The sequence below is a fragment of the Ceratotherium simum genome, chromosome 11 (genome assembly GCF_057802395.1).
Source record: "Ceratotherium simum simum isolate JZ-2026a chromosome 11, ASM5780239v1, whole genome shotgun sequence".
In the NCBI taxonomy this organism is placed as follows: domain Eukaryota; kingdom Metazoa; phylum Chordata; class Mammalia; order Perissodactyla; family Rhinocerotidae; genus Ceratotherium; species Ceratotherium simum.
Genome location: NC_141910.1, coordinates 33167663 through 33195460, shown reverse-complemented (window position 1 = coordinate 33195460; position 27798 = coordinate 33167663). Strand labels below are relative to the sequence as shown.

Below are 27798 nucleotides of genomic sequence, written 5' to 3'. Positions count from 1 at the left end.
AAATTAAAAAATAAAGAAGAAACTCAAAATTATGAAGACGTGGTGGATGTTTAGAAACCAGCTCTTTCTAATAACACAACAAACAAAAACATCTGACCAACAGGCTGTGATCTCTTACATTTGGTGACATCTGGTTGTATGAAAGAAAACTTTCTTTTCACAGAAACCAAGGAATGTCAAGTTCAGAATGTTTCTTCTGAAACTTTCTAGGTTTTCCTAACAATATCTACTTACACCATTGTTATAATGCCAACTTTCAACAATGAAAAAGAATTTGATGAATTTGGTCAACACTAATCTGGAATTTTGCATTACTTTGAGCACAGTCTGCTGCAGTAGCAATAAGGAAATGCTTTAGTGAATAAATTAATAATTGAGCCTGATTTCAAGATGAATTCTTAACCTGCAAAAAAGATATCTTTTAAAATATGGCAGCATTTTATATTTGCATATAAGCAATGAACAGATTAATTGTTCACTAAAATAGATCCAAGTCTTCTACTTATCAAGCCTCACACCATGATTTTTCCAATCTACGTAGCCATTTAAATGTGCAAGGAAAAATGGTACTTTACAATGTTCATAAATTTAAAATGTAGATAATCCCAATGGGTTTCCCTTAAATTTTATTCCAATTTTTCTAAAAACTCATTGTCACGTGTCAATTCCTTTGCCTGCTTTAGCTATTTGTTTTTCATCAGAAAAATCTATGATCTCTATATTTTATATGCAATTTCTCTTAGATTTTTGCTAAAAATAATCATTTATAAAGTCTCTTCCTTTTCTTCATATAAACTTTCAGTTTAAAAAAAACAAAAATGACAACAACAACAACAAAATACAAACAAAACTCCTGTTTTCTGTCTTTATATATTCATCTTCCTTTATTTCTTGAGCAATCCCTATCCTAGGTGGATGGATAGCAGTCACCGAGAGAAAATGAATGACAGAACTCTATAAATCAAGAGACTGTTGTGTGGGAGCAGAGGCAGAAGACTGTCCTTTGCAGTTCTCTGCTTTTCAGGTGCCAGGCAGCTGCTCTGAACTGAACATTTGCTTCATGTTAACAAAAGCCAGCCCCCAGAAATTTCCTCATATCTTTTTAAGTAGCCTGCCAAATGGCAGCCTGATCAAAGCAATCTAATATGGCTTAAGTGCCACTGGTTGACATTTTGCATTCTTTTATTGCTTTCCATTTTTATCTACATAAAAAAATTGGTGATAACTAATATCCAGTTGATCTTTTCATTCTGGTAATAAAATGATAATACAAAGATCTTATTATCCACTCCAGACATCCATCATAGTACATTTTCCAATAACATACTACTCAGAGCATTTTTTCACTATATCCAAGTCAAAAGCGAGGTTAAGTACCCAGCCTTAGATTCCCTTTCTCCAATACTTAGACACTGAACTGCAAATAAAAGGAGTTGAACTTCAACCCTTGACACTTTGTCTACATTAACGTCATCCACAATTTTGTTGTCTCTGCATCTTAGATAAACCATTTTCTGTGAGAAGCCAAAAATAGTTGGAAGGTCTGCCTACTAAAATACTTTTGCGACCCCAGAGAGTTTTTATTCTTGTAAGAAAACAAGAGGAAAGAGAACAGGAGGAAACAACACTGGAAATGAAGAAGTCAGAAGAGCAAATCTTGGTAGGAAGAGCGAGCAAGTGGGCAGGAAGAGAGACACATGTATAAGGCATAAAAAAACCAAAATAATGCAAACAAGCAAAACAAACATCAGAGATCATGAATTTATTAAAATCCATTTTTATATGGATGCAGAGCAGACCCCAAGCCTTCCTGAGGGCAAGAAGGACGTTCTGTAATTATGTTATTGATTTGAAAAGACAGAAAAAAAAAAAAAGAAAAGAAAACACTAACAAAAACAAAAGTGCAGAAGTCTCCCTGCATTCACTACATATTTAAAGTCGTTACTTATATGACGATTAGGACTCACCTATAGTTGACAGGAGCAAGTTTAGTTTTCAAATTTTCAATATATTTAAAACTTCAAAGATTACAGTATTAACAATTTTTAAGGTTACTAGAAGAAGAGAAAAAAATCGGGACTAATTAAGCACACAATATATCACTACAAAGGCCAAATTTTCAGAAAAACATTATAGAGAAACACATAGCCTTATGAGTTTGGATGTATTGATGGAAATTTATTGGGCACTAAATTTGAAACTGAGACTGTCTTGGTCACTCTGAGATAGAGTGACCAAGATATTAGTCTCTATACTTTGACAACAGATAATGCAGAATAAGACCAAAGGCCTGTACAGACCTACTAACAATGCATTTGAGAAAATTTCACAAGGAGTAGAAAGTTTCCTTTTCATTCTTTACAGTTTTTAAAAGGGTTATTAAGTCAGTGAATAACTATGGACTAGGCAAGAGACTATCAAACACTCACCTTTTCATGCAAATAATTCATGCGTTAGTCATAAAAGGACCATTCAGTCTGACTTGGATTCTCTTGATAATGAATAGTTTGAATTAGTATATACTTCTACAATAATTATTTTTTGTAAAATAGTCTACAACTTGTCTTTTTTTCATTACTTCAAATAATTTTTCCTCTGTATGTTAAAAGAATGTGACTTCACAGTCTTTCCCATCTGTTTATTGAAGTACCTTTCATTGTCCAGGAAAGAAATTATCTGCATTAAAAGATGGTAGCTTCTTTAGCAACTCCCATATAAAATTACCTTATGATGGTAGACTCTTATTCTCAATATCAGAGTTGATTGAGGAGGCAAGAGTAACCTGATTGTCCCTTTATTCCTATCCTGGTCAGAGGAGAATGGAGAGCCATAGATAATACACCTCTGTGCCCACCTTCCAGTCCATGAATCTGCAAAAACTGACCTTAATCTAATTCCGAGTTGCAGATAACAAACATATTTTAGCAATGATATAAACTAATGGACACCAAACAGCTGAGATTGGTCTGGGATTGTGTGCAGAGACATTCCGTTTGTAATCTGAAAGATCAAAGCATATATTTTGACACTGACATGACCACTATTCACAGAGACAGTTCTTTTTTAAAAAGTACCCTCTCCACACATGAAAATAAGCTTTTGATTTTTAAATGAAATCAGGCTCTCTTCTTCCATTTAAAGATTCTTGACAGCTTTTCCCATTGAGGGGGAAATGGTCATAACAAAGAATCTGACAGAGGCAGTCCTTGGAATTCAAATCTGCCCTTTCTCAAAAGAATCGTAACAAAAGGCTGTGCCCTGGCCTGTCCACGGAGGATTCTGTTGCTGCATCTAAACTACTGATATAGGAATGGCTGAAAAAGAAACATATCTGCCATCTCTTCGAGTCCCACAGGTCTGAATGCACGCAGCTAGACCTTCTTCCCTCCGCCCTGCTACCTATTCTTCAGTAGCAAAGATTGGATAGTCTGACGCTATCTGTGTTTTCTTTTCCATATCAAGTAACAACATCTGCTGTAAAGTAGGGGGGTGAGAGATGAGGAAGGATGGAGCAACTATAGGAAACAGCAGAGCAATTCTGAGTAAGTATAGAGAAATTCAGGAAGGTTTCCATTTAAACTTAATAATTTAGTTTAATATTAATTCTCAACATAAGATAATCTTTTATGTTCCAATCTGTATATTTCTTGTGGAAATTTTCTTACAAGACATCAATTGAGGTATGTCATATGAATCTTGCAACACAGTTGATGTCTTAGGTATGGTGTAATTTTTAGAGATGGTGGTGGTATATGGCTGTGATTTAATAAACATACATTCATTTCAGTTTCAAACAAACTCATGGCTCACAGGGGATAAATGTAATAAATCTGTTTTTAGTTAAACTACAAGTTATACTGAGATACAGATATTTTAATTTATTTTTTTATTGAGTAGGAAATGCACTCCAGGTGGAAATCTCTGCTTATATAAGCACTGTGAGTTAGATTTGCATTATTTGATATATAAATTCCTCCCTCTACTGAAAGTTGAATAATAACATGAATTCTTGATGGAACTTGGGGTTCTTGCTACCTCTGCCCACTATTCACCAAATAAAACAAAGGCAAAAGGAAACGAAAACGTTACCTGATCATTGAATGTTCTTTCCAGTGACTGCTGTCAAGTTAAGGCATTGGCAGTCCTGTCCGAGGTGTGCACTGAAAGCTCACAATCATTCATTTAATTCAAGTAACTTAAATGTAACACATACTCCTTAAAAAGGGGAAAATCCCACTAGCCAGCAAAAACCTTTGTCCTCAAAGGTATTATTCTGTGGAATATCCAGAGAAAAAAAGACTATGCTTAATATCAAAATCTCATAATATAAGCCAAATGAAAAGAAGTGTCTAGCAAGGATAATTAGATGTTAAACTTACATTTCAAAAAATCATTGATACAGCTAGCGAACAGAGATTCACATTTGATTTGGTTAATTCCCATCAAATACTAGAGTTTACATAGTTACATTTTGTAAATTAAAAAATCATGCTTTATTGTATGCTTAATATAAAAAAAATAAAAAGAGTACACAAAGCAGAAGTCTAGAAAAGAATATTTTCCTTGCATGGATTTTCTAAGATTCAGGAAAAATCAAGAACATCTATAGCTGCATTAAGGCACAAATCTGGCTTTGGGAAAGTATTTTGTGACTTGCCACTTTGCCTGCATCTATGCCCCAGAGCTGAAAGCAAACTGAACCACCATGGTATTAGACTTGCAAAACCTGTGCTCCTTTTCAGAAAGTGTGGAGAGATGGGGTTTCAGAGGAGATGATGTGCACGTGAAAAATTCCACTCGGGTGAGAGCTTTGAGAGATTATTTCAGGAACTATTCTGTTTCAGATGATTTTTAATGTCTTGTATGATAGTTTATCAATTTAATTTTTCATAAGTCAATTTTGAAATTGAAGACAATTGAGAACACACTTTTATGTTACTTTAAAATAGTATGTATTTCATTAGATAAAGTTTCTTGTTTCTCTGAGTTTCTCTGTCAAAAAGACCACCATTTTGTTCCTTAGAGGATGACTTACTGTCATTTTGAAACACAGTCAATGGTTTTGGGAATAGACTCCATCAACTCACATTCAGCATTTTCCAAGGATATAAAAAATTTTTTACTGACTGACAATGAGAGATTAGAAGTTTGTTACAATCATTTTATTTAAATAGCTAATAACTTTGTTATTATTGGAGGAGATTCCTTAATATGGTCAGCAAAACCTGGAAAAGAAAAACCTAAATATTTATGTAAAGAAATAAAATAAATTTACTCTTAAGATAATGCTACAAACTCAAAATAAAATCACAGTCCTTATATCCTTTCAGGTTATCTAGTCCACAATCAAATAAAACTCAGTCCATGCATCTTTTCTGACTCATCATTTGGCATGCATATCACAGATTTGAAGGGTGTTGGTTATTTTTGCAGATATATGATTAGGATGTAAAAATTCATCATGTAAACACTCTTAACGAACAAGAAACTCTTCAGACAAGTAATTTTCTGTATATATACATATACATGATTTGGAAAAACAAATTTTCCTATGTAAAACTTTGGTTGAATTTAGAAAGGTTTAATAGTAACTCTGGAAATGAAAGGAATTAAATTTTTTTTCTATATTTGAGTTAAGAGACAAAAACAGAAAGTGAAGGAAATAAGACCCACAGTATTTTCTCCTAATTTGGTCATGAAGAGAGCTACCGGAGTCCACGGTGCGGCAAAATACAAATGCTACTTGCCTTATCCAAAGGTCTCTAGGGGCATTTGCACCTTCTGTTACAAAATATTTGTCACCTCTTTTCCCACTTAAGGTAGGAAGTGCAGCGGAAAAGTCTTCAACTTTACAGATTTCAAAATGAATTTTTACAACCCAGATGATGGACTGGTATACTTCAATAGTGAATTCATGAGTTTTATAAACGCCTCTCTCTTGCTCTCTTTTTTTTTTCTTGACTAGCTTACATCATAATGGAGGAATAACATTTTAAAAATTTTGAATAGGCACTTACTGGAATTACAGTTAATCCTGATACAATCTAGATGGGGAAGAATAGATGAAAAATGAAAATTTATCCTTCAAGGTAACAGCTGCAGACATCCAATAAAATCACAGTCCACCCTTCCGGGGACAGACACATGCAAATATGGCCACTCCATATCATTTATTCTTTACATACTTCTAAAACCCAGATTCATTGTTATTAAACTTCACCATTGGAAACAACAATAGAAGGTTTAAAAAAAAATGGCCAATTCAAACAAAGCTACATGGTGACAAATCTAAGTGAAATAAAGAATTGTTAACTGTCAAAGATGCTTGGCTTAGACTGGTTGCAACTTTCTCCCCATCTGTGAAAGAACATATCATTGTTTTCAGCATAATTAAAAAGTGCTCCGTCACAATGGGGTACAGTGCAAGCCCAGCTAGGCTCAGACATCTTGGACCTCCAAAATCTAATATCCCACAAAGGCCAACAGAATCCTTCAGAATTGTGGTGGTCAAACGGAGAGTAAGTTGAAATTATTCTCATCTCACCCTGTTTTTATTTATTTATTGTTTATTTGCTTGGGCAAAAAAGGTAACAGCCAGATGTTGGCTGGATTCCATGCCTCGTATTAACTGGAGGAGAAGAGAAACAATTGTATGTTTCCTTTAGAAACTAGTGGTTAAGGAGTAGTGTCATTCTTCAGAGCACACAAGCCTATGCCTGTTTTAGGAGCTAACAATGTTATCTCTACGTAATAAGTGTCATGGTTAACATTACTATTGATTTTCCTTTTCTTACCCCTACTTCTTTATATAAAAGCAGATTCTCCAAGAACAGAATGTCTGATCCAGATAACACAGACTGTGATTATAAGGGTTATCTTTAAAGGACTATGTGGGATGTTTTATATTTATTTTATGTAGAGATAAATATTTGTTGGTTTTGGTTGTTAGTATTTAATGCCTTTGGGGAACATGAAAAATATAAACCTAGATTCTGTTTCCATATAGCTGAGTTTGTCATGTGTCGTCAACCGCATCAGAAAAGTGGTTGCAAACAGCCAAGGACCAGCACCTACACAACTCTTTCCACAGAATGCTTTGCTGTTAGAAAATTCCCATGAGTGTTTCCACTTTGGCTACCAGCCCCTTTACTGCAACAGGCAATTTATTTTGATTAGTTTGTAGTAACCTATCATTGTCACTAGAGGGAACTCTAACAGAACAGTAAATGAGAGGGCTGTGTTCTTCAGTCATCTTCAAAAACCACCCTTATTGTTTAACTTAATGTAACTAATATTAATTGAATGTAATGGTATGCAATAAGCTATCAATGAAATAATTTTATATTTTATGAGCTACCATTCTGCCCAGCACAATTGAAAATGTAGGTAGGGTTTCCACAAATGTCTTACCTCATCACATTTTACTATTCTTTTTATAAATCTATGTAGTTTCAAATTTTATTTTTCTCTGTCTGTTTATTCATTTGTGTGTGTGTGTTTAGTGCTTCCAGAAAATACAGTAAAACCTCATTAATTTGTACTCCTCTTGGAGTTAACGATAATTGAAACTTATTGGGCAGAACATCTATAATTCTTCCTTTGGTATGAGCAGAGATCGCCTGAGAAAAATCAAACAAACAAACAAGTTGTGAAAGGCCGAGTTCAGGAAGAGAACTGATTGCAAGTACTATACTATATATTGATGGTACAACTTGAATGAAATAATGTGCTAACTATGGATAATTCTTATCCACCCATTAAAAGCAGCCTAGTAAGACCTTTTCTCAACAAGATTTTTCCAGCTCTTAATTTGTGTTTTTGACTGTAGTTGAAAACAAAACTTAAAATTTTTTAGTCTATAATTCAGACTTTTTCTTAATTCAGCCTGGCCTTCCCCCATATTTCATCCAGCTTGTTGAGGTTTTACTGTAGTGACTCTTTCTTAATGCTACGATTAAGCAGGAAAGCATTATTTTTCTGTAGAAGAGCCTGTGTTTTCAGTGTTCTCATGGCTGTTTGCTAAGGGCCGCAGACTTTGGGCATTGAAGGGTTGTGGATTGCTGTTTGATAGCAAAATATCACCACACAGTATTTCCAGACAGAAAAGGTGAGGTACCACAAAGGTGACTATTCAAAGGAGAAGCCCAAGGAGTAAACACAACTGTTGATCTAGATCACGTAGTAGAAATTTGATAATTTGTGCATATGTTCTCTAAGTAAAAGCAGATGGACGTTTATTTATCTGAAAAGACATCATCTATTACCAATCAGAATGTCAGTAAATATAACAATAGGAAATTAAGTTTGAGGCATCTTCAAGCCTATTTTCAATTAACCTCATTGATACATATGGCTTCTCTTTTAAGAATCCTCAGTGGTAGAAAGCACAAAACAGTAAATTATGTTAAACGAAATAAAAACAATAAAAAGATGCCCCAAAAACCTAAATTAATTTAAATGATGGAAATGAGACCATTAAGTGTTTTAACTTTCCATGGCAAACAGACTACTTGATAAATGTTTGCAGGCAAAACTGAACAAAAGGTGGAGAGTGTTAGTTCAGAAGGGGAAGGCGAGTTGTTACCTAGATTGACCGTTAGTTTCACACGCCCTGCGTCCAGCTCCAGGCGGAGGGTGTCTGCCGAGTCTCTAGAGGTGGTTGCCATGAGAATGCCATACGCACGCTGGGATCGGAACCGTAAGGACACGTCCTCAGCCTCTGTGTGCATCACCACTGGGAGCTGGATTTTCATAAACATGCTCCCATCATAGCTCAGAACAGTTGCCTCTATAGATGGGAAATGAATATAAAAGTTCTTGGTCAGTTTAGTGCATTTATAGTTTGAAAAGGAAAAGCACGACCTAGCAAAGCCTTCCAGATAGAACACAAGACTACAAACTCAGCTCATCTTCTTCAGAATGAGTCATTCTTTTAAGCCAGAAAAAGTAGTCACAGTAAAGAGAAGCTTCTCTGTGAAGTGTCTGCTAAAATAAAGTACAGAAGCAGAGATGGCTGCACTTCCCTTTTTGTTCCCATAGCACTTTCTACCTACAGCATTAATCACCTTGGATTATCAATGTTTATGTATGTGTCCCTTCTCAAGAGCAGAGATTATATTCTTTTGTGTAGCCACAGTGTGAGCCTGGTTTGAGGCACTAGCAACTATTTAATGCATGTTTAGGCATGTACTGCTAGGCCACTGACCAGGTCTGTGAAATCGGCTTTGGCTCTGAATCTTTCATCAGCAAAATACAGGGTGCCGCTGGAGGATCTCTAAGGCCTTTGCCTGCCCTAAAAGTCCATGACTCTAAGAGAAGTTACTATTATCACCTTTTTCATAATTTCTATCCTAATAAGATCAAAAGAAGAAGAAGAAGAAAAAAAATATGACTTGGGGGCTGGCCCGAGTAGTAGTTAAGTTCATGCGCTCCGCTTCGGTGGCCTGGGGTTCGTGGGTTCAGATCCCGGGTGCGGATAGACACACTGCTTCTCAAGCGAGGCTGTGGCGGTGTCCCATATAATGTAGAGGAAGATGGGCAGGGATGTTAGCTCAGGGCCCATCTTCCTCAGCAAAAAGAGGAGGATTGGCAACAGACGTTAGCTCAGGGCTAATCTTCCTCACAAAAAAAAAAAAAGAAAGGAAAAAATATGACTCAAATGTAGGAATCAGGTCAACACTTTACCAAAGATGATGCTCAAAAAGAGAAGAAAAATTGATATTACCAAACAACATGTGATGTTTCTTCTGAGTCATTATGTTTAACAAGGTAATTTTTACAAAGACACAAACTGTAACTTCATTTTAAGGTTCATTCATAGGTAAGGGGTAACTTCAAACACTATCTGTCAGCACCACCCTGGTATTCTGCAAATATTCAGCTATCACCAAAAAGTCAATAGCTATGTACTTTGGTAACATTGAACAAGGATGGGGGTAGGACTGAAGAGTTTGTGTGTGCTACTAAAGTTGACTGCTTTAACAGAGAAGTTCCTTAATACTGCATCAAACACATCAAGGACTGAATAGCAAAAAATGTTGATCACAAACCGACTGCTTTAAGAAATAGCACCCTTTAATATTAAACACCATATGGTGGTGGAACACTGCAAAATAAGTATGAGTCATTTTGCTTTCTCATTGGTTCTGATAACTCAGAATATCATTTAATAAAAGAAAAACTACCTGGAAATAAAATAAACTAGGAAATTCTCATCATTAGGACTATATTCTGGAGTTGTGGTTTTGCAAGTTTATCTTTCAAAAGTCAGAAGAGTCAAGTATTGCTTCTAACGGACTTCACTCATTAGTTGTTGTCATCATGAGACTGAAGGCGCATCCAGAAGCAATAAGCACTGAGGGTTCCAGGTCTCTCTCCTTGTTGCTCTTCTCTTTTCCATCTACCTCTTGATTTAAAGGATGTTGGTCAACTCACATGTTCACTCCCCCCTAATATTTATCAATAGCCCTGACTTGTCTCCTGAGCTCCATCATCCATCCATCACACATTGCCTCTTTAACATCTCCACTTTGAATACAATAGGCACCCCCAAAATGAACAAACCCAACATGCTCGTTCTCCAATGTTCTCCATCTCAGTAAATGGTATAATCCCATTGCTCAGAACTTAACCTTTCCGATTTCTCTCTTAACTTCTTTGCCATGTCCAATTTATTCACAAGTCTGCAAGTCTTGTAGGCTCTAATTCCAATCCATTTCCTGAATGAATGGCTTCTTACCCTTACTGTAAAGTACCTCAGACTCTGCTCCCATCTCCCACCTAGAACATTATAATAGCTCCCTCAATGGCCTCCCTATTTCTACTCTTTCTTCCTACACACAGCAGCCAAGCCAAATTTCTGAAGAAGTAAATCAGATTATGTCTCTTTGATGCTTAAACGATATCCCTGCACCCCCTACCAATAGTCTCCCACTGCAGTTAGAATAAAATCTGTACTCCTTTCTACCTAGAAGGTTCTGTGTGATCTGCCCCAGCCCATCTCTCTGGTCTCAGCTTTTAGCATCTCTCCCCCTTGTTTAGTAAACTCCAACCACACTAGTTTTGTCTCTTATTCAAGTATTTGCACTCCCTCTGTCTTAAAAAGTTTCACCCCAGATCCTTATGTGGCTGGTTCCTTCCACATTCAGGTCTCCAGTCAAATGTTACCTGGAGCGGCCTGCGTCAACCACTCCTCTAATCCCCCTGCCAGTTATTCTATATCTACTTACCATTTCATTTTTAAACAATTACCATTTCCTATTTGTTTATATACTATTGTCTGTCTTCAGCCTTTAGAATGTAAGTATCATGAGGGCAGAGGTTGGGCTCTCATATTTACTCTTCTACTGGCAGGTGAGTGCCCCAAAAAGTGCCAGGCACACAGTAGAGCCTCAATAAACACTTACTGAATTAATGATATTGAAGATATATAAAAGAGCTTATTTCAATTTGTATATCAAGCTTACATAATTCCTCACTAAAGAGGTTATTTGGCTATTGTAAGTGGAATCTAATTGTGACAATGTATGTGAACAAAATATTTGCTAAAGTCTACTTTGAAGGCCATAATTGTGTCACAAAAGACAGAATAGGAAAGGGATCCATTTATTAAAATAGGAATCCTGTGGCTAGGCATTGACCTAAGCACTGAGAAAATAAAATATGATCCTTTAAAATACAGTGGTCCTACATGACACCATATATTTTTCCAATTAGATAAGAAGTTTCCCAAAAGAAAAATCTAGTAGTAGTTTGTTCAAAAAATAACTAATGATTGTAAAACTGTGGTGAACTCTAGAAAAAAGTATTTCTTGTATAATCTTAAAAAAGATTTGATCTTCACTATTTCTTTTCCTAAACTATAGCCAATCATTGTCCATATCTATATAGCAACAAATATCTGAATAAAAGTTTAAAAACCGTTATCAATTGTTCAGCTACTTTGGTATCATACAGGTAAAAGGACCAAAGTGTTGTTAGTTTTCCTCTTCTATTTATTTAGTCTGTAAATCCAGTCTCTATTATTCCATAATTGTATTTTAAAAATGATCTCATATTCTTCTATGAAATGCAGCTTAATTTGATTGAAAACTAAGTAGGGGGAACATCCTTTTAGAAATACAGATGACTGACAATGGATCATAAATATAGTATGAAATACAATCCAAAGTAGAAAAATAATGAGGATCATTGTCCTTTAACATTCTCCAAAAGGCTGCAGGAATGAAATAACATCGTAAAGTAATAAAACTAGAGTGCCGCTGTGTGCCATTTTAAATAATTCTCAATGTGAAAATAATTTATTGATAAACGACAAATGAACACCTAAATGATTCCTCATAATTAGAGTTAATGTTTAATTAGACAAGAAATGGAAAATGCACAAGGTTGCAGTCTAGAGTTGCCAAATAAATGGTAAACAACATTCTGACATTTGAAGGTTATGCTATTTGGCAGCATCCTTTAACATTAGCAAAATTATTTTATCACTTAGAACACAAGAGTCCTTTAAAAGGCTAAGTCCAATACAATACTTCCCAGTGGGGGAGAAAGTTTCAACTTTGTCTCCTGTATCTCCTTCCCCTGTGTCGTTAAGTTTGATAAATTTGCTTTTCTGTATTATTCCTTCTTGCAGTCTAAAGTGTACACCTGTGCTCAGTTTTGCCCAAAGGCAGTCACATATTGTGATCAACGACGAAAATCAGACAGGGAGCCAAATTATATTGCTCTGACATCTGTCCCTCCATCTGTTAGAGTTTTAACAAACAAGTATAAAGTAGACCTCTGATTATACCATACACATATAAACAAAAATAATTTCTATATGAACAAGTCTCCACAAATTCTCAGTTTTATTAAAAATAAAGCAGAAGAGAAGGTGCTGAATATAATTTACCTTCAATTGAACATTATTTCTATATTAATCTTCCTTATGGGACCAATACACATAAAAGAAAATACTATTTTCCTATTTGCCTAAGTCAGCAAATACTCTGTTCTTTCTTATAAACTCCTTTGCTTACTAATGCATAACGAAGATTTCCTATAATGTGATTGCAATACCATTCCCCATGCTGCACTGTCCAAAGACTTTTTAATTACTTTGAATAATTATCTTTATAAATTATCAATTATTGCTCAATAATAGTAAAATAGAAACTTTATTAGTGTCTTTTATTTTTTTAATTTCAAACGTTGTCAGTCAAGTCTTATACGATCAAAACCCCATGTGATAAAAGTGTATCTGGAGAAGAATCACAGTCAAAGCCCTTTCTTTTGAAGTGGGAACCCTGAGGGTTGGCTGGGCATGGTCTGGTGTTGACTGAACTGGGGCATAGCTGGAAACTGGACAAAAGCCAAACTTTGCGGTATGGAGCATGACAAGCATCCCACATCACCCTTGTTCTCAAGAGATACCATAATGTGAACAAGAAAATTAATTTTGAAAAGCAAAGTCTTCTCACAATACGTTGGGTAGTGCAGAAACCAAAACCGCACAAAAATGACCATTTTCTCCTCAACTCACAACCAACCTGGAGACAAAGAAATCTGCAGAAATTTCCAGCCACCTGTCAGATAAAAGTGTATGCTGAATCCCAATGATGAAGTTTGCCATTAAATTCTCATGTGCAGATCTACATACGCTCGCCACCCCTCCTTCTAATTATTGCAATATATAAATATTCCCATCCCCTCATTCTGGCTCAGGAAGCTCTACAATTTCTATTTTTAATTTCTGCCATATGTAGTAGCGGAATATTGCCACAGGGTGGTGCACCATGCGTATTTTACTGAAGGCTTCTGTAATTCGTGGGACAGTTCAGTTATACTCTTCCCTAGCTTCACTTAAGCAGGAGACATCAGAATAACTGGTGGCTCTCTGAGTGATTAAAATGAAAACAAAGTCTTAAATCATACAGGTCTGCTAATCTCACATTATGTCTAACTGTAATCTATCTTGCAAGCATTGTCACTTTTTTGTTGTTATTGTTGGCCCCTTTCAGCAATTTCTAAAAACCAAACTATACAAACAAATAAGCTGAAATTAGAAGGAAAAGTGAGAAGAGGAAATTTACAGAGAACATACACCTTACAAATGGAACTACACAAAAATAGCTAACCTCTAGTGACAATTCACAGGAATTGCAATTAGGTGCTAGGAGAACGAATGAATCTATATGATTAAAATACTTACCCATCTATTGACCTATCTAACTGTATAACACAGAACAGTGATAATATTTTGTTATATAATTTAAGATCATTATGAGCTTATTAAGTTACTATTATCAATTTTTACATTAATGTTACAATAGAACTGATAAGCTGATGAAATTCCTTATTAGGATAAAGAACCAAAGTCACATTTCAACTTTGGATTCTAGAAAATCAGCACTTTTTCTCTAGGAAGTGGTAGCTTAAATGAATTAAACTATTTCAGAAATGAAGAGGAGAAAAAAGACTAAACATACATGGCTTAGAAAATAGATGCCAGGGGCCAGCCCAGTGGCATAGTGGTTAAGTTCGTGCACTTCGCTTTTGTGGCCTGGGGTTCGTCGGTTTGGATCCTGAGTGCGTATCTACACACCACTCATCAAGCCACGCTGTGGTGGCATCTCATATACAGAGTGGAGGAAGACTGGCACAGCTGTTAGCTCAGGGCCAATCTTCCTCACCAAAAAAAAAAAAAGATACCACGTATTTTCAGAGTAAATGTCTAATAGAGCAATGTTATTTGGAGCATGAGAGGAGAATGGAACAACTCATCAATATTTTTTCCTATTGATGTCTTGTTCCATTGTTGGAAATGAGTGGCAACGGGTATAGTGACTAAAGCATTTATCTGAAACTCTTAGGTCGATGGAAGGACATGCTTAGACCTATTTGTTCGGCTATTTCTTCCTTTGGTCAGGTCTGCAGATGAACGGTGGCAGCCATCACCCTGCACCCTCCCTTTGACCTTTATTCTTCTAATGGGAGAAGAAAAGAAAAAAAATGTAGCTCTGCTTCCCACTAGAGGAGGAAAGGGAGGCACCTGCTCAGAGCTTCAACAGACCCACTGAGCCTTAATATCAAATAGGTAAACAAATCTTCTGTGATCAGTCAGGTCCAAGGCAAAGGTAAGTGCCTTTGAAATTAGGGTGCACTTCTGAAAATGTTGGTGTAACTTAGACGACTTCAAGTCAGCTTACTTTCCAAACTTCATACCTGGGTAAGTTGACTGAAGTGCAATGAGAATGCTAACAAGTTTCACGCAACAGTGTCAGGGAAGTTGCAACTTACAGCTTAGCTTGTTACAAATGCTATTTTTTGGCGCAGATATTAGCTCTGGATGCCACAAATATGTCTAATTCATGCCTTCTTTACTTTCTAGTGTCCTGAAATTAAAAACTAGGCAAGAGATAGTTATTGTCTATTATACATCTTAGGCCAATACCCCAGAGGATACAAAAGACCTAAGACTTATTCCTGCAATATACTTAAAAAGCTCTGTCTTCCCAGAATCATGCCCTTTGAAATCACGAAGGCCATCAGTCACGCATGTCAGGTGTGGCTGCTTGGTTTGCAGAGAGTTTACTCCGGCAGACTATACATTATGTTTCAATGGACAGTTTAAGGTTTGAGATCAACATTTAACACACGTTTCCTCTCAGGAGAATTGGCTGCTTGGATTTTGGAATCCTACCTCTCTCACAGGACCTGCCAAGATAGCCTGTTCCGGAACAATCACAGACATATCTGTTCCACCCATCCCTGCACATGCCATTGTTTTTGCAAGGGTTGCTAAGGCACGGTTTTGCTGTTTCCCTTGAGCAGGAAGGCTTCACTCCAGCAGTACTTTGAACTTCAGCCATTTGCCGGATATCTTTGCTCTGGCCGTCAATGAACAAATCTCTGATGCAGCCCACGTAGCCGTAGTTGAGCAGAGCAGTCCACACCTCAGTGGGGAAGACGAGGCCAGCCTTATTTTCTGGCAAGCCCCCCAGGTACAATTCATCATCCAGGTCCAGAATCTCACTCTCGCCAGGAGCAGTGTAGGGCGTGCGCAGCGTGTTGACAGAAATGGTACCTGTTGCAAAGACACGAGAACACACAGGTCATTACAGAGCGCAACATGTTCTCAATATCACCATTTCTCTCTTTCATCTGCCTAAGGGGAGCTCTTGGAGGGCCGACATTTCATAGTTTTCTTTCTGTTACTGGTGTCTCGTACTTCCTAATGGAATGAACAGAAATCTGTGGAATTAAGTAACTTTAAAAATAAGGCAGACTGTAACTAAAATGGTTCCATTTGACTTTGGGAATGAAAATCAAAGCGTACAGCCCACAAAAAGTGTTTGTCAGCTTCTATCAGGGATGGAGTGAGGGAAGGAAGGAAGGAGGGAGGGAGGGAAGAGAGGGAGGGAGGAAGAAAGGGAGGAAGGAAGGAAGAAAAGAAAGAGAAATTGGCATTCTATATCACTCTAACAGTTCAGCCAAGAAACAAAGAATGGAAGGGAGGGGAAGGAAGAGAGAAGGAGGAGGAAGAGGAGGAGGGGGAGGGGAAGGAGAAGGAGAAGGAAAGGGAGAAAGAGAAAGTGGCATTCTCTACCACTCTCTGGAATAAAGTCAGACTCTCTTTGGTTAGTGCTTGTTTTCAAAGCTGGTATGCATCTGCAAACCAAAGAACGGTTGTGTGCCCCCATCTTTAACTGACTTGATTGCTTTTATTGAACACAATAGTTTGACAGATTATTTATGTCAAAATGTGACTTCATTGCTCTTAGCCGTATGAATCTATTGATTAACATCTATGGTCTCAGTTTACTCATCCATAATATGGGCATAACATGACCTACCTCATACGGTTGCTCTGAGTGTTAAATAAAATAATACTAGTAAAGTGTCTGGTTTATAATAAGCACTGCATAAATGTTGTATATCATAATTCATTATAAAAACAAAGTCAAATTGGCTGTTTACTTTTTCATTTAAACCAAACTAGTTACTTATCTAAAGTGACATGTTTTTTTTTCCCTCACTCCAAATGTAAGGGGAAAATAATTCTATTACTTTATAAATATACAGGAACCCAGGCCCTAAACATAGGATGAAAAAGAAGACATTCATATGGGATTATTTGAGGATCACAGAAAAAAAATATTTGTGGAATCCATTAAAAGAAGAGAAAATGAAAGACAGCAGGCAGTTTCCTGATCAAAGCCTCCATCCTGTACCACCAGATTATTCAAAATTCCACTGATATTCTATCTCCAGAAAGATCTTTGTAAAAATGCAAATATGATGCCTGAAAAGGACACCACATTGACCAGATTATTCCAGATTTATTTTTTCAGGTCTAGACCATAAGGCAGAATAGTAAGAGTCTAAAGAGAGAAAGTGGATTAGAAAATGTCTGATGCCATGTCAGCCCCTGACAGAGAGCCTAGGGATTTAGGGCACAGACACAATTAAAGCCTGAAGACAGAAGACAGGGTACAGAGGTAGTGACAGAAAGGGAAAGTGTAGTGTGGGTAAAAGGTGGGCAGGAAGATGCATTGTGGTTGTTTCACAGAATACCTAAGGTCCGCCCCACGTGAAAATATGGCCTGTGAAGAATGTGAAATGTGCCTCTAAGGACACAGGGCTACCAGTCTCTGTGCTGTGCCCAGGAGCATTCCAATCCCAGCAGAAGGGGCACTCCTCAATGGGGCAGTGTAATGGGATCTGTCTTTGCAAGAGAGAAGGGCAAGGAAGCCGCTGACAGAGACTGCGTAGGCAGCCAAGTCATCAAGAGGACATTTGTCTCTCTAGACTTCCACAGAAAGAAATGGAAAAAGCTCCTAGGGGAGAAACACTCAAAGGCATTGCTATTTTGGCCTTCCAAAGAGGCGAGTATAATAGGCATTTCAGAAGGAGGCAGCAAAAAGGGAAAACCACAAAATACTCATTTTTACTGTTCACATTTGTGCAAGTGTCTAGAAGAAAATTCAGTTAGGAACATATAGGTACCATAAAATCCTACTTGGAAAAATATATAAAAAAGCATTTTGGGGAAATGAAATATAGAATTTTGAGAGAATGGTGACATTTTTCTCTTCTAAATAGAATTTCATTACATGCATTTTTAACTGTCCAAATGCTCTAAGAACTGAGTCAATAGATAATCCCCATCCTCTGTGTTATGTCCCTATATTATCCATTAATTTAAGGTAGAAAATGATGAGAAAGAGTGAGTATTAACGAGAAAAGGAAAGGTGGGCATTAAAAAAAAAATACTACATGTGGAAAGCAAAGGCTGAATGCAATGGACATAGTGACTTATGTTTTTAAGATAAAAGGGAAAGGGGTGCCACCCCCTGTTTTCCAATTGTTCAAGAAGACTTCCTGGAAATGAATATATTATATTGAGAGAGAATTGGTAGGAAACACACAACAAGTGAATAATGACAAAGTTTTACAAGAGTGGGGATATGTTTTTAAAAATATGTAATTTTTCCCGTTTGTCTTTTTATTTATGGAACAAGGTTGATTCAACTCAGGGGGAAAAAAAACACTTGGAAAAACCGTATTGTCTTTATTTATGATATAATTCTGACACTAAGAGGATGCTTGGAGAATTCCTGAGATGAAGGAATTTTGTGGCTTGCATAACACCTTACTCTCTGTCTCCTCCACACAGTTTCCATGGCTCAGTATGCTGTTAGTTTCCATAGTCAGTGTGTCTACACTCTCAGCGGCAAAAACTGCTGCTGGGTATTTCAGACAATCATCAATGAACCATTTGTCTGACAATGAGAATGGAGTGACTGGGTCTCTTAATTTTTTTTATGGTCTGTTAGTGCCCGCGTTAAACAAAATACCGTAAAAAAGCTCAGATATGTTTTTATAAATGTGTTTGTTGTGGCCAGAGTAAAATATTCACTATAACTCTATGATTAGACTAGAGTTTTCTGATCACAACACCCAAAGTTGATCCACAGTTTTCACACACAGCCACGCGTCGCATAACGATGTTCTCAGTCAATGATGGACGGCATATACAACAGTGGTCCCATAAGATTAGTACCATATAGGCTAGGTGTGTAGTAGGCTATACCATCTAGGTTTGTGTAAATACACTCTATAATGTTCACACAATGGCAAAATCGCTTAATAACGCATTTCTCAGAACGAGTCCCCGTGGTTAAGTGATGCACGACTGTGGTTTACTTATAGCCCAGTGCACACACACTCACACACATACAGACACACACATACACATATTGAAACAAAAGTTTAACAGAAAAATATTTAACTCTACTACCTCTGAGGCACTCGGATATTTTTTTTCTTATATAATTTTAGTAATACAAGTGCTAGACATGATCCACCAAATTGACTTTGGGACCAATTAACAGATTGTAACCCACAGGTCAAAAAACACTGATTGAGAAGTTAGTATCATAAAGAATAGGGATGTTTTTCCCATAGCTACTCATTGTCTCTTTGAGAGACAATTTTAGAGTTCTCATGGGAATAAGAAGGGTTGAAAGATGACAGAGATAGCAAAAGGAATATAATTCTAACTTCAACTCAAATACAATCCAAGGGGATCAGAACTTTTTAGACTGATTAACCCTGAATCACAGTAAGGGGTGACAGCAAGCATATGCATGTGTCAGACATCATTCATTGGAATATTCTGCAAACGAACATAATGGAATGAAACAACCATGACTGAAAATCAACTATTTTCTGTATATGCTTTGACAATCCATATGCACTTGTATTTTAGAAAATCTTTGTAAAAAGAGACGGCAAAAAAAGAGAAAGTCTAGAACTTAATTTAAGTGGGAATGGTAACAATTATTTTTATATTCTTAAGATTCACAGAGTAAAAACGTTATTTGAAATAATAATTAAATTTTATTACTGAGTCCAATCCAAATAGATATTTATATTTTGGCCTACATATGTGCAAATGTCCTGAAATACACATATTTCTGATAAGGGATTTGAATCCCAAATTCCTTAATGATTTTATTACTGATATGAATCAAAGGACATTTTCACCTAAGCAAAAGACTCATCTCAGAATCACTGAATTCATTTAAACCAATTTAACACATACATACGAGCACAGTGAAATTTCAGTATTAAGGTTCCCAAGTGCCTATTTCATTATAATTGAGTTATAAAGACAGTGGTTATCAAGAAAACATAAAATGAATAGTTAAACCTTGTTCATTGATAAAGACAATTGAGTAGTTTCCACAGCTCTATCAACAGAAAATGAAAATTTTCGAAAGGCCAAGGTACAATCACATGTAAACAAATTTTTAAGAGAAAACAAAAATCTGGGTATAATATTGGTTTATCCCTCTATCTTTTTCCTGGAACTACAAATATTGATAGGTTCTCTTTGGAATGGCTTGATTATTTCATATATGCTACCTTCTTCCACTATAATTACATTTGAAGTTTCTGGCAAATTAAACAAATATTTTATGTAAACATTGCTATATTTGAGCTGTTAAAATCTATAGAGGACAGTCATATTTGGGACTTATTTGGATCAGTGCTTTATGCTTCAATATGTAAGAATCCAAAGCAGCCTACTGTGTTATTTTACCTGTAAAGAAATGAAATTCAGCTGAAAAACAAATGCATTTGTGTATATATGACTTTTATCATTTTAACAGAGAAATCATACTAACTTATATTAACATTTAAACCTGGTTATTTTCTTGGCATATGCAAAAGGTAAAACAAAGGTGATAAATAGACAAGGTAATATTTATTTAAGAATATTCATAAACATAAATAATAAATTCACATTTTATATAAAATGTAACGTAAAAGAGGAAAAACTGTTGAAAACAGTTCTTAGTTATAAAAATGGAAATTAACTTTACATTTCGGTCTGGTATTTATAATCTGTTAGTTTCCATTCTTTTTTTCATCCAATTTTTCTTGGCTTTTTCACTTCTGGAAGATTAGCTTACAGGGTGAGAAGAAACACGTAGTGAAGGTGACATTGAAAATAAGTTAATTTGGTTTTAAGTTTTAAATTACTGCAAAAGTTTAAATGACTGGGAAATGAGGGGGTAGAAAATAGTGTGCTGTAATGGGAAATGCTTTTGCCTGGTCAGAGGAAATCGATTTTCATGTTCTAGCTTTGCAACTAACTAGCTGACGAGTTAGCCAAATAATAGATTCATTAGGCCATGATGTGGCTCGTAAGCAAAATAAAAGAATTGACTGGATGGTCACTAAGGTTCCTTTTTGAGTAAAAATTTTCGAAATTACTGCTTAAAATAATTTTTTAGTTAAACGTCAACTTTATCTATCCATACTTCTGCTTTGCCTCTTACTGCAGAATAGAATCAGGTTCCACAAACTTACAAATTTTCTTGTCAAATTCATATTTTATTAACAATTTAAAACTCAGTAAAAGGCCTAATATAAGTGATAAAAGCAGAATGAAACATTGATTATACATTGATTATATCATATAAAGTATGATGCAAAATGCAAAATATATAAATCCCGTAAAATAGTAAAAAAAAAATAAACTATAATATTAATAATGGGAGTTTTGGAGGAGTGGGATTATGAGTGGATAGTTTTTCTTTCTTTGTTTCTTTCTTTTCTCTCTTTCTAATTTTCTGTGTCTTCATAAAAAAACAATGTCATGTATTAGGTTTATAATAGGAACTGAAATAAACTTTATTCAAAAACAAAACAAAAATACAATCTTAATACTCTGTTTTCTGCTTATTACCATATATTTTCTGCTTACTTGGATTCTTCTGTGAGCCAGAGATTTCAAGAATCAAACCAATATATAAAGAAATAAGGCTTGCAAGAAAATTTATAAGTTTGATCATATCTAGTGAGAGGCAAGAGTGAAGGGGAGAGGGCACTTCCTGTACTGTAGATAAGAGTGTACATTGAAACAGCCTGTTAGTAAAATAACCTGTCATTATCTTTCAAAACTAAAAATGCAATTAACCCAGCAATTCCAGTTCTCAGAATCCATCCCACAGAAATTCTGACCAATATGCATAAAGATATAATATGAAGACTTTCTTTATAAATTAGTTTACAACAGAGAAATTTTTTAAAAAGTAAAAAGTTAAGTGTCCATCAATAGAGGAATGACTAAGTAAATATTGATGTGTTCAGACTGAGGGTATATGATGTCACTACAAAGAATGGCATAGAAAAAGTTCTCAGTAGGTTGTTTAAGTCACCCAATAATTGGCAAAGAATGATCTTATTTATGTAAGAAAGAAGCTCTACATTTATTTTCTATGTGTAAATATATTTATAGATATATTGAAGCATAGGAAAATACCTGGGAATTTGTCAACACCAAATTATTTTAGCCATTACCTATGGAGGAGGGAGTGAATTGGTGAGGGAAGTATGTGCAAATGGAAAATCTTCACTTTTGTATGTTTTGAATTGTCTGAACATTTTCACCAATAGCAATATTCATATGTTACATACATGTCATATATTAAGCACATGCATAGCAACATGTGTATACATGTGAATTTTAAAAATGACCATACACAATACTGGGAAGTTGTAAATACCAATTAAGTCACATATTTTGCAGCAACTAAAATATTTTGCAGAAGTTCCACAGCACTTCACAATGAGGGTTACTGTTGCTGGGTGTGGTCAGGTGATTGCCTATTTCCTGAGAGTGCAACTGACACCATAGTCCAGGGTCTGCCCCTTAGCTTGGTAGGCCCAGAAAGGAGATTTGGTAGATTTAGAGATTGAGGTTCCATCTCTCAGGGTTTGACTGATATTTAGCAAGCCCACAAGACTGATGTATAAAATAAGAATGCCAAGTTATTAATTCTCTATGAGAAATTATCATATGACATGGAAGGCTTCTATGTAGCTCTGCCGATATGGGATGTCAATTTATAATCCAAATGTTTATTTATTTATTTACGATGGAAAATTTAATTCCTATGGAAACACTCATATCTATATAACTGGTCTATTTTACTCCTCTACTGCAATCAGACTTACAATCAGAGCTAAATCTTAACCAAAAGAGTGGGAAACATGGATTCTGAACAAGGAGAGTACATGAGGTAAGGCAATGTGTAGTAATATTAACCTATGATGGTCTGACACACTTCCTCATCTCAGTTAAGATAACCTGCCTCTATCTCTACAGTGGGAGTGAAGCATCAATTCCCCTAGGCAGTTCTTAGATGAGTACTGCCAACTTTTGTCTCTGTGACTTTCTTTTCTATAGACATGTTAATACATATGAGTCCTACAAGCCTGTGAGCCTCCCTTAGGTACCTTTGCAAAGCTCTGCTCTGATTCTCAGATGCTTGCTTTCATAACTTGCACGGAAAAAATTTTGCTACTTAGATATTTTTGAGCAAAAAAGAGTTTACGATATGTTAAACAAATAGCCTGAAGAATTATGTTTTTACTGTGATTGCAATTATATAAAACATACGTCCATGTTAACAAAGACTGAAAGAAAATGTGAAAAAATAAAAATGTTTTGATTGGGAGGAAGACAATAGATGACTTTTTTTCTTTTTAAATGTGTTCAGAATAAATAAATAAATATAAGCATCAATAAAATTTAATATAACAATTTTATGCAAAACTGACTCCATCTAGTCTTCAAGATAGTCAAATAATTGATAAATTATTGATAAGGGATTTTAGTCTTCCCATCGATGGGTAGTGGTTTATGGACATGGATACAAAATCAAGTAGTATAAATTCACTTAAAATTATTTCAACATATGCAACAGGCTACTAGGTAAAGGCATAGGAGGAACGTTTACAGTCAGAGAGCAAGGTCAAAGCAAGACTTAAACAGAGAAATCATCTAATGGTTGTTCAAGTAGAAATGTCTAAGTGTGGTGATTCATGAATGGTATACACAGAAATCAGCGCTGGTAATAGATAGCTAGAAAGCGCTGTTCACATCAAACAGTGATTACTATAAACCTCTAATTACGTGCTCTGGAGAGAGCTTTGTGCCTTTCCCACTGTAATTTCTAGTTCTTAAGCTAGAACTCTATGACTTCAATTCAAATCTCAATGGCTTCTTAGCTGTTAAATGTAGGCTTACCCACGAATAACCGCTGATACAATCTGCTGTACCCTGCTGTACACAAGCAGAATTTGACAAGAATAATGAGCTTTCTCTTTGATTTCAATGTGTAATGATGGTTTGCAAAAAAAAAAAATGACTGGCAGTTTGCTATAAAAATACTTGAGAGGATACCCTTGTCTGAGCCAAAGAGCTTAACACAATTCAAACAATATTCATGCCCCAAGAACACAGTCATTAACTTCATCCTAATTTTAGCACAATTCACACTTCAGCTAAATACCTGCACAGTTGTTTTGTGTTGAGTTTGGGAGTAAGAGAGAGGAAAAGGGGGAGCCTGGAAAGGAAGGAGGGTTGGTAAGGAAATGTTCAGTTCTAAGTCCTGTAAAGTTTGCAGAGTAATGAGCCTTTTCAATCATATTTATTAACTCAGCAACTTAGGGGTTTTGCTCTGTTAAGTAGCTAAGCTGTCTACAGAGGACACCCACTATTTGAAGCATTGAAGTCATACACTCTGATCCACAAAATCATGCCCGCACTTTGTATGGGTCCTCCTTTGCCAGTCTCGCGCGGGATCTGAAAATGCCCTTCATGGCTCAGCCCACTCGGCCTCCCCTGCACTGGTCAGAGACTAAGCAGACAGCAGAAGAAGCTACATTGCACAGAGAACAGCTGTGGCCAAACAGTATCAGTCAAAGAGTGGGAATTAAAGTGTCTCTTTCTTTCCCATGTCATAGAATGGAAGAAGGAACATACAACCCAATACAATTAATTGTGCTGAAAATGAAGTTCTAGAAAGGTATTCAGATGAAGGCAATATTTCTCCTCAAATGAGGGCTCCTATATCCACCTTAGAGAACAAAGGACTGAAGGGCAAATCATCAGAAAGATGGACATCCTGGGTGACTACCTTCCTTGTTACCAGCATGCTCACTGTGACTGCATATCTCAGTCCTCAGGAATGAGTGAACGTCTTCCCTCGTGATTAATTTTCCTTCTACCTACATATTTGCTAAATGATATAGGGATCTCACGAACAAGCAGGAGGAGCCGTCCTGTACTCATAAAAGCTTGTCATTTTTGTACCAGGCTTACCACAGTTCTCTAACAGTTGTTTAACTTCTTCACTGAATTTTTTTTTTTCAGATATCTGGGCTTGGAGGATGGAATTACATTTTTAAAAAAAAGACAGCACCTGTTATCCTATATTGTGTTAACTGCTTTCAGGAAGTAATGTAATTCCTTTAAAAAGCTGCATTTACAACTAAAAGAGTGCTATTACTCTTCAAATGTAAAGATGATACTACTATTTTTAGAAGATTAGGGGTAGGTTGGCCCTGAGCTATTCACATGTTTTTATTCTTTATTTTTTCTTATACCAAATATTTATTGAGCAACTACTATTGCACAAGAAAGGCCAGGACCTGTGGATATAAACATAAATAAGATATTCTCTTTCATACATGGGTTTCCCTTATAAACTGTTTTGGGGATATTAAAAATTCAGTCTGTCCATCAAATATAGTTTTAACCCTATCTCTGACTAGGATAACCCAAAGTTATTAGCATCTAATTAATGGCCATGGCTTTTATTCCGATTGACTTTAGTATGGTCAATAGCAGAAAGAATGACTCTTAGGCCTGGGCTCCCTATACTTTAATAACACAGACAATATTGGCTCATTAAGTGTTTTTAAATATGCAGCTAAGGAGTGTCCCAAGCAAATCGATAGATACGACCTTCATTGTCCATGAATCAGAAAGCAGCCCAGCAACTGTGACATACAACTATCTACTGGGGCTTTGGGGGAAAAAAAATGAGGAGGATTGGCAATAGATGTTAGCTCAGAGCCCGTCTTCCTCAGCAAAAAGAGGATTAGCATGGATGTTAGCTCAGGGCTGATCTTCTCCACAAAAAAAAAAAAAAGAAAGAAAGCAGCCCACATTGTCCTCTTGTCACAGCAGTATCATCTCCTCACATTATATTAAGAGTAATTTTCACATAGCCTCTAAATATAACTGATGTGAAAAATGGGTAAAATGAATTATTTCTTGAAATTCTATGTTTCTTAGTTTTAACTAGCTATAAATCTTAGTATTTCACCAGCTTAACTCAGAAATATCCTTTAAGTAAAATAAAAGCTAATATAGCTATTCATTCAATTTTTAAAAGGCTGCTTCATTCCAAACCAATGCAGTGTGCAAATATAGAACTTAATTAAAATACTATATATAAAATATTAACAGCTGCAGTTATTAAAATTACATTGAATTCCCTTGAGCTAGGGCAACATAATATGAGCTCTCTTTTTTTTTCAGTTTAGTAAAGGGCAGAACGTGGTTTAGTGAATGAGCTTTGGTTTTTGTATTGTTTGTTCCAATTCACTAATCTGAAATTGTAATCACACAAACGTACTTAACCATCAAAACACCACCAAGAATACTGACTTCATCTTTCCATTGGATTTTCCCCAACAAAAAATCTCATGTTTTGTTTATTTTCTTTCTTAATGCAAATAATACTCTCTTAAGGCATCTCCCTCTTCTTCCCATCCAGCAATTAACTTTGTAAATTAAAGTAGATATTCTCTGCTTTGACCTTTTCCAATGAGGATATAAACAAGGAAGTTAATAAACTCTTGGCAATTTGGATGAATTTAAGAGCTTAAACAGAAAAAGTAGATTTTATTCTGCTTGAGGATTAAGGTATTTATCTGATCCTTATTGTAATAGGCCATCCAAGGGACTTGGGAAACTAATTAGATTGCATCACCACTTAAGACTGGAAAGAAATATCCAAGTATAAATCATCCTTATCAAATGAATAATAGATGGTTTTATTTTCCTTTTTATATTCTTTTGCATTTACTAAAATTTTGACATTAACCATGTATTTCTTCATATAGTAAGAAAATACCTCATTTCTAGGTGAATGAAATAGAACTGTTCTGAAGTGTAGTATTTTTTTGCCCTTCTGAACTTTCAAAAGATGTCCCCTTGATCTGATCAGTTATGTTTTTAAATTCTTTTAAAAACTGACAAAAACTAGATATATATTCTTGAAAATCATTTTCAAAATTTTATTCTAGATGTATTTTAAGTCAAACTATAATATCCACAAGTTAATATTTCAAAACACAAGATTAGTCCATGTTCCCATCCTATTTTTAAATCTTCTACCTGAAAATTCCTGAGTAGCAAATTAACTGCTATCTCTGGTAGAAATGGGCTGGGGGAGCCAAAGGGAGGCACTCTATTGCTATATTTCTGAATTCCCATCAATGCACTCTTCTCAGATTAAATCAGAAAAACACAGAGGAATCCAATTCTTAATGGAATGGGTAATGCAAGCTGACAAAAAAAAAATCTTTTACTGTCTACTCTCAATCATCTAAGATACTGAAGAAAAATAACATAGCACAGCTTGCACAGAATGCTAACTAATCTTCCTTGTGGACTTCTTTAGGGAAATGAAAGAACATAGAGAGACCAACTTTCCAGAGAGGGGTGATCAGAAACAGAGTCTCTGAGGTATCTGAGGATGAGAGCAATGGATTCTGACCTTCCTTCAATTCTCCACCCTCACCCCAGCTCCCTCCCAATTTTCATACATCGCATTTCTTTATTTTATTGGGCAAAAGAGATATTTCTAGGATGGCAAACACAACCTTCTTGATTGATAAACGGGAAGACAAGGCATGAATAATAGTGAAATCGGAATAATA

At 35.8% G+C, this 27798-nt stretch overlaps 1 protein-coding gene across 11 annotated transcripts in view; it reads right to left on the bottom strand.

Annotated features, from left to right (window-relative positions):
• The window catches only part of NRXN1 (neurexin 1), a 1078564-nt gene that overhangs the window by 563946 nt on the left and 486820 nt on the right, over nt 1–27798 (bottom strand). For 6 of the 11 annotated variants that reach the window (XM_087436779.1, XM_087436780.1, XM_087436775.1 and 3 more), the window contains 3 exons: nt 15686–16069; nt 8585–8788; nt 6018–6044 (listed from right to left, as the gene is read on the bottom strand). In XM_087436779.1, coding sequence (XP_087292905.1) covers nt 6018–6044; nt 8585–8788; nt 15686–16069 — 615 coding nt within the window. The remainder of the gene's footprint in view (nt 1–6017; nt 6045–8584; nt 8789–15685; nt 16070–27798) is intronic. The other 5 variants (XM_087436781.1, XM_087436782.1, XM_087436783.1 and 2 more) reach the window with 1 other exon arrangement.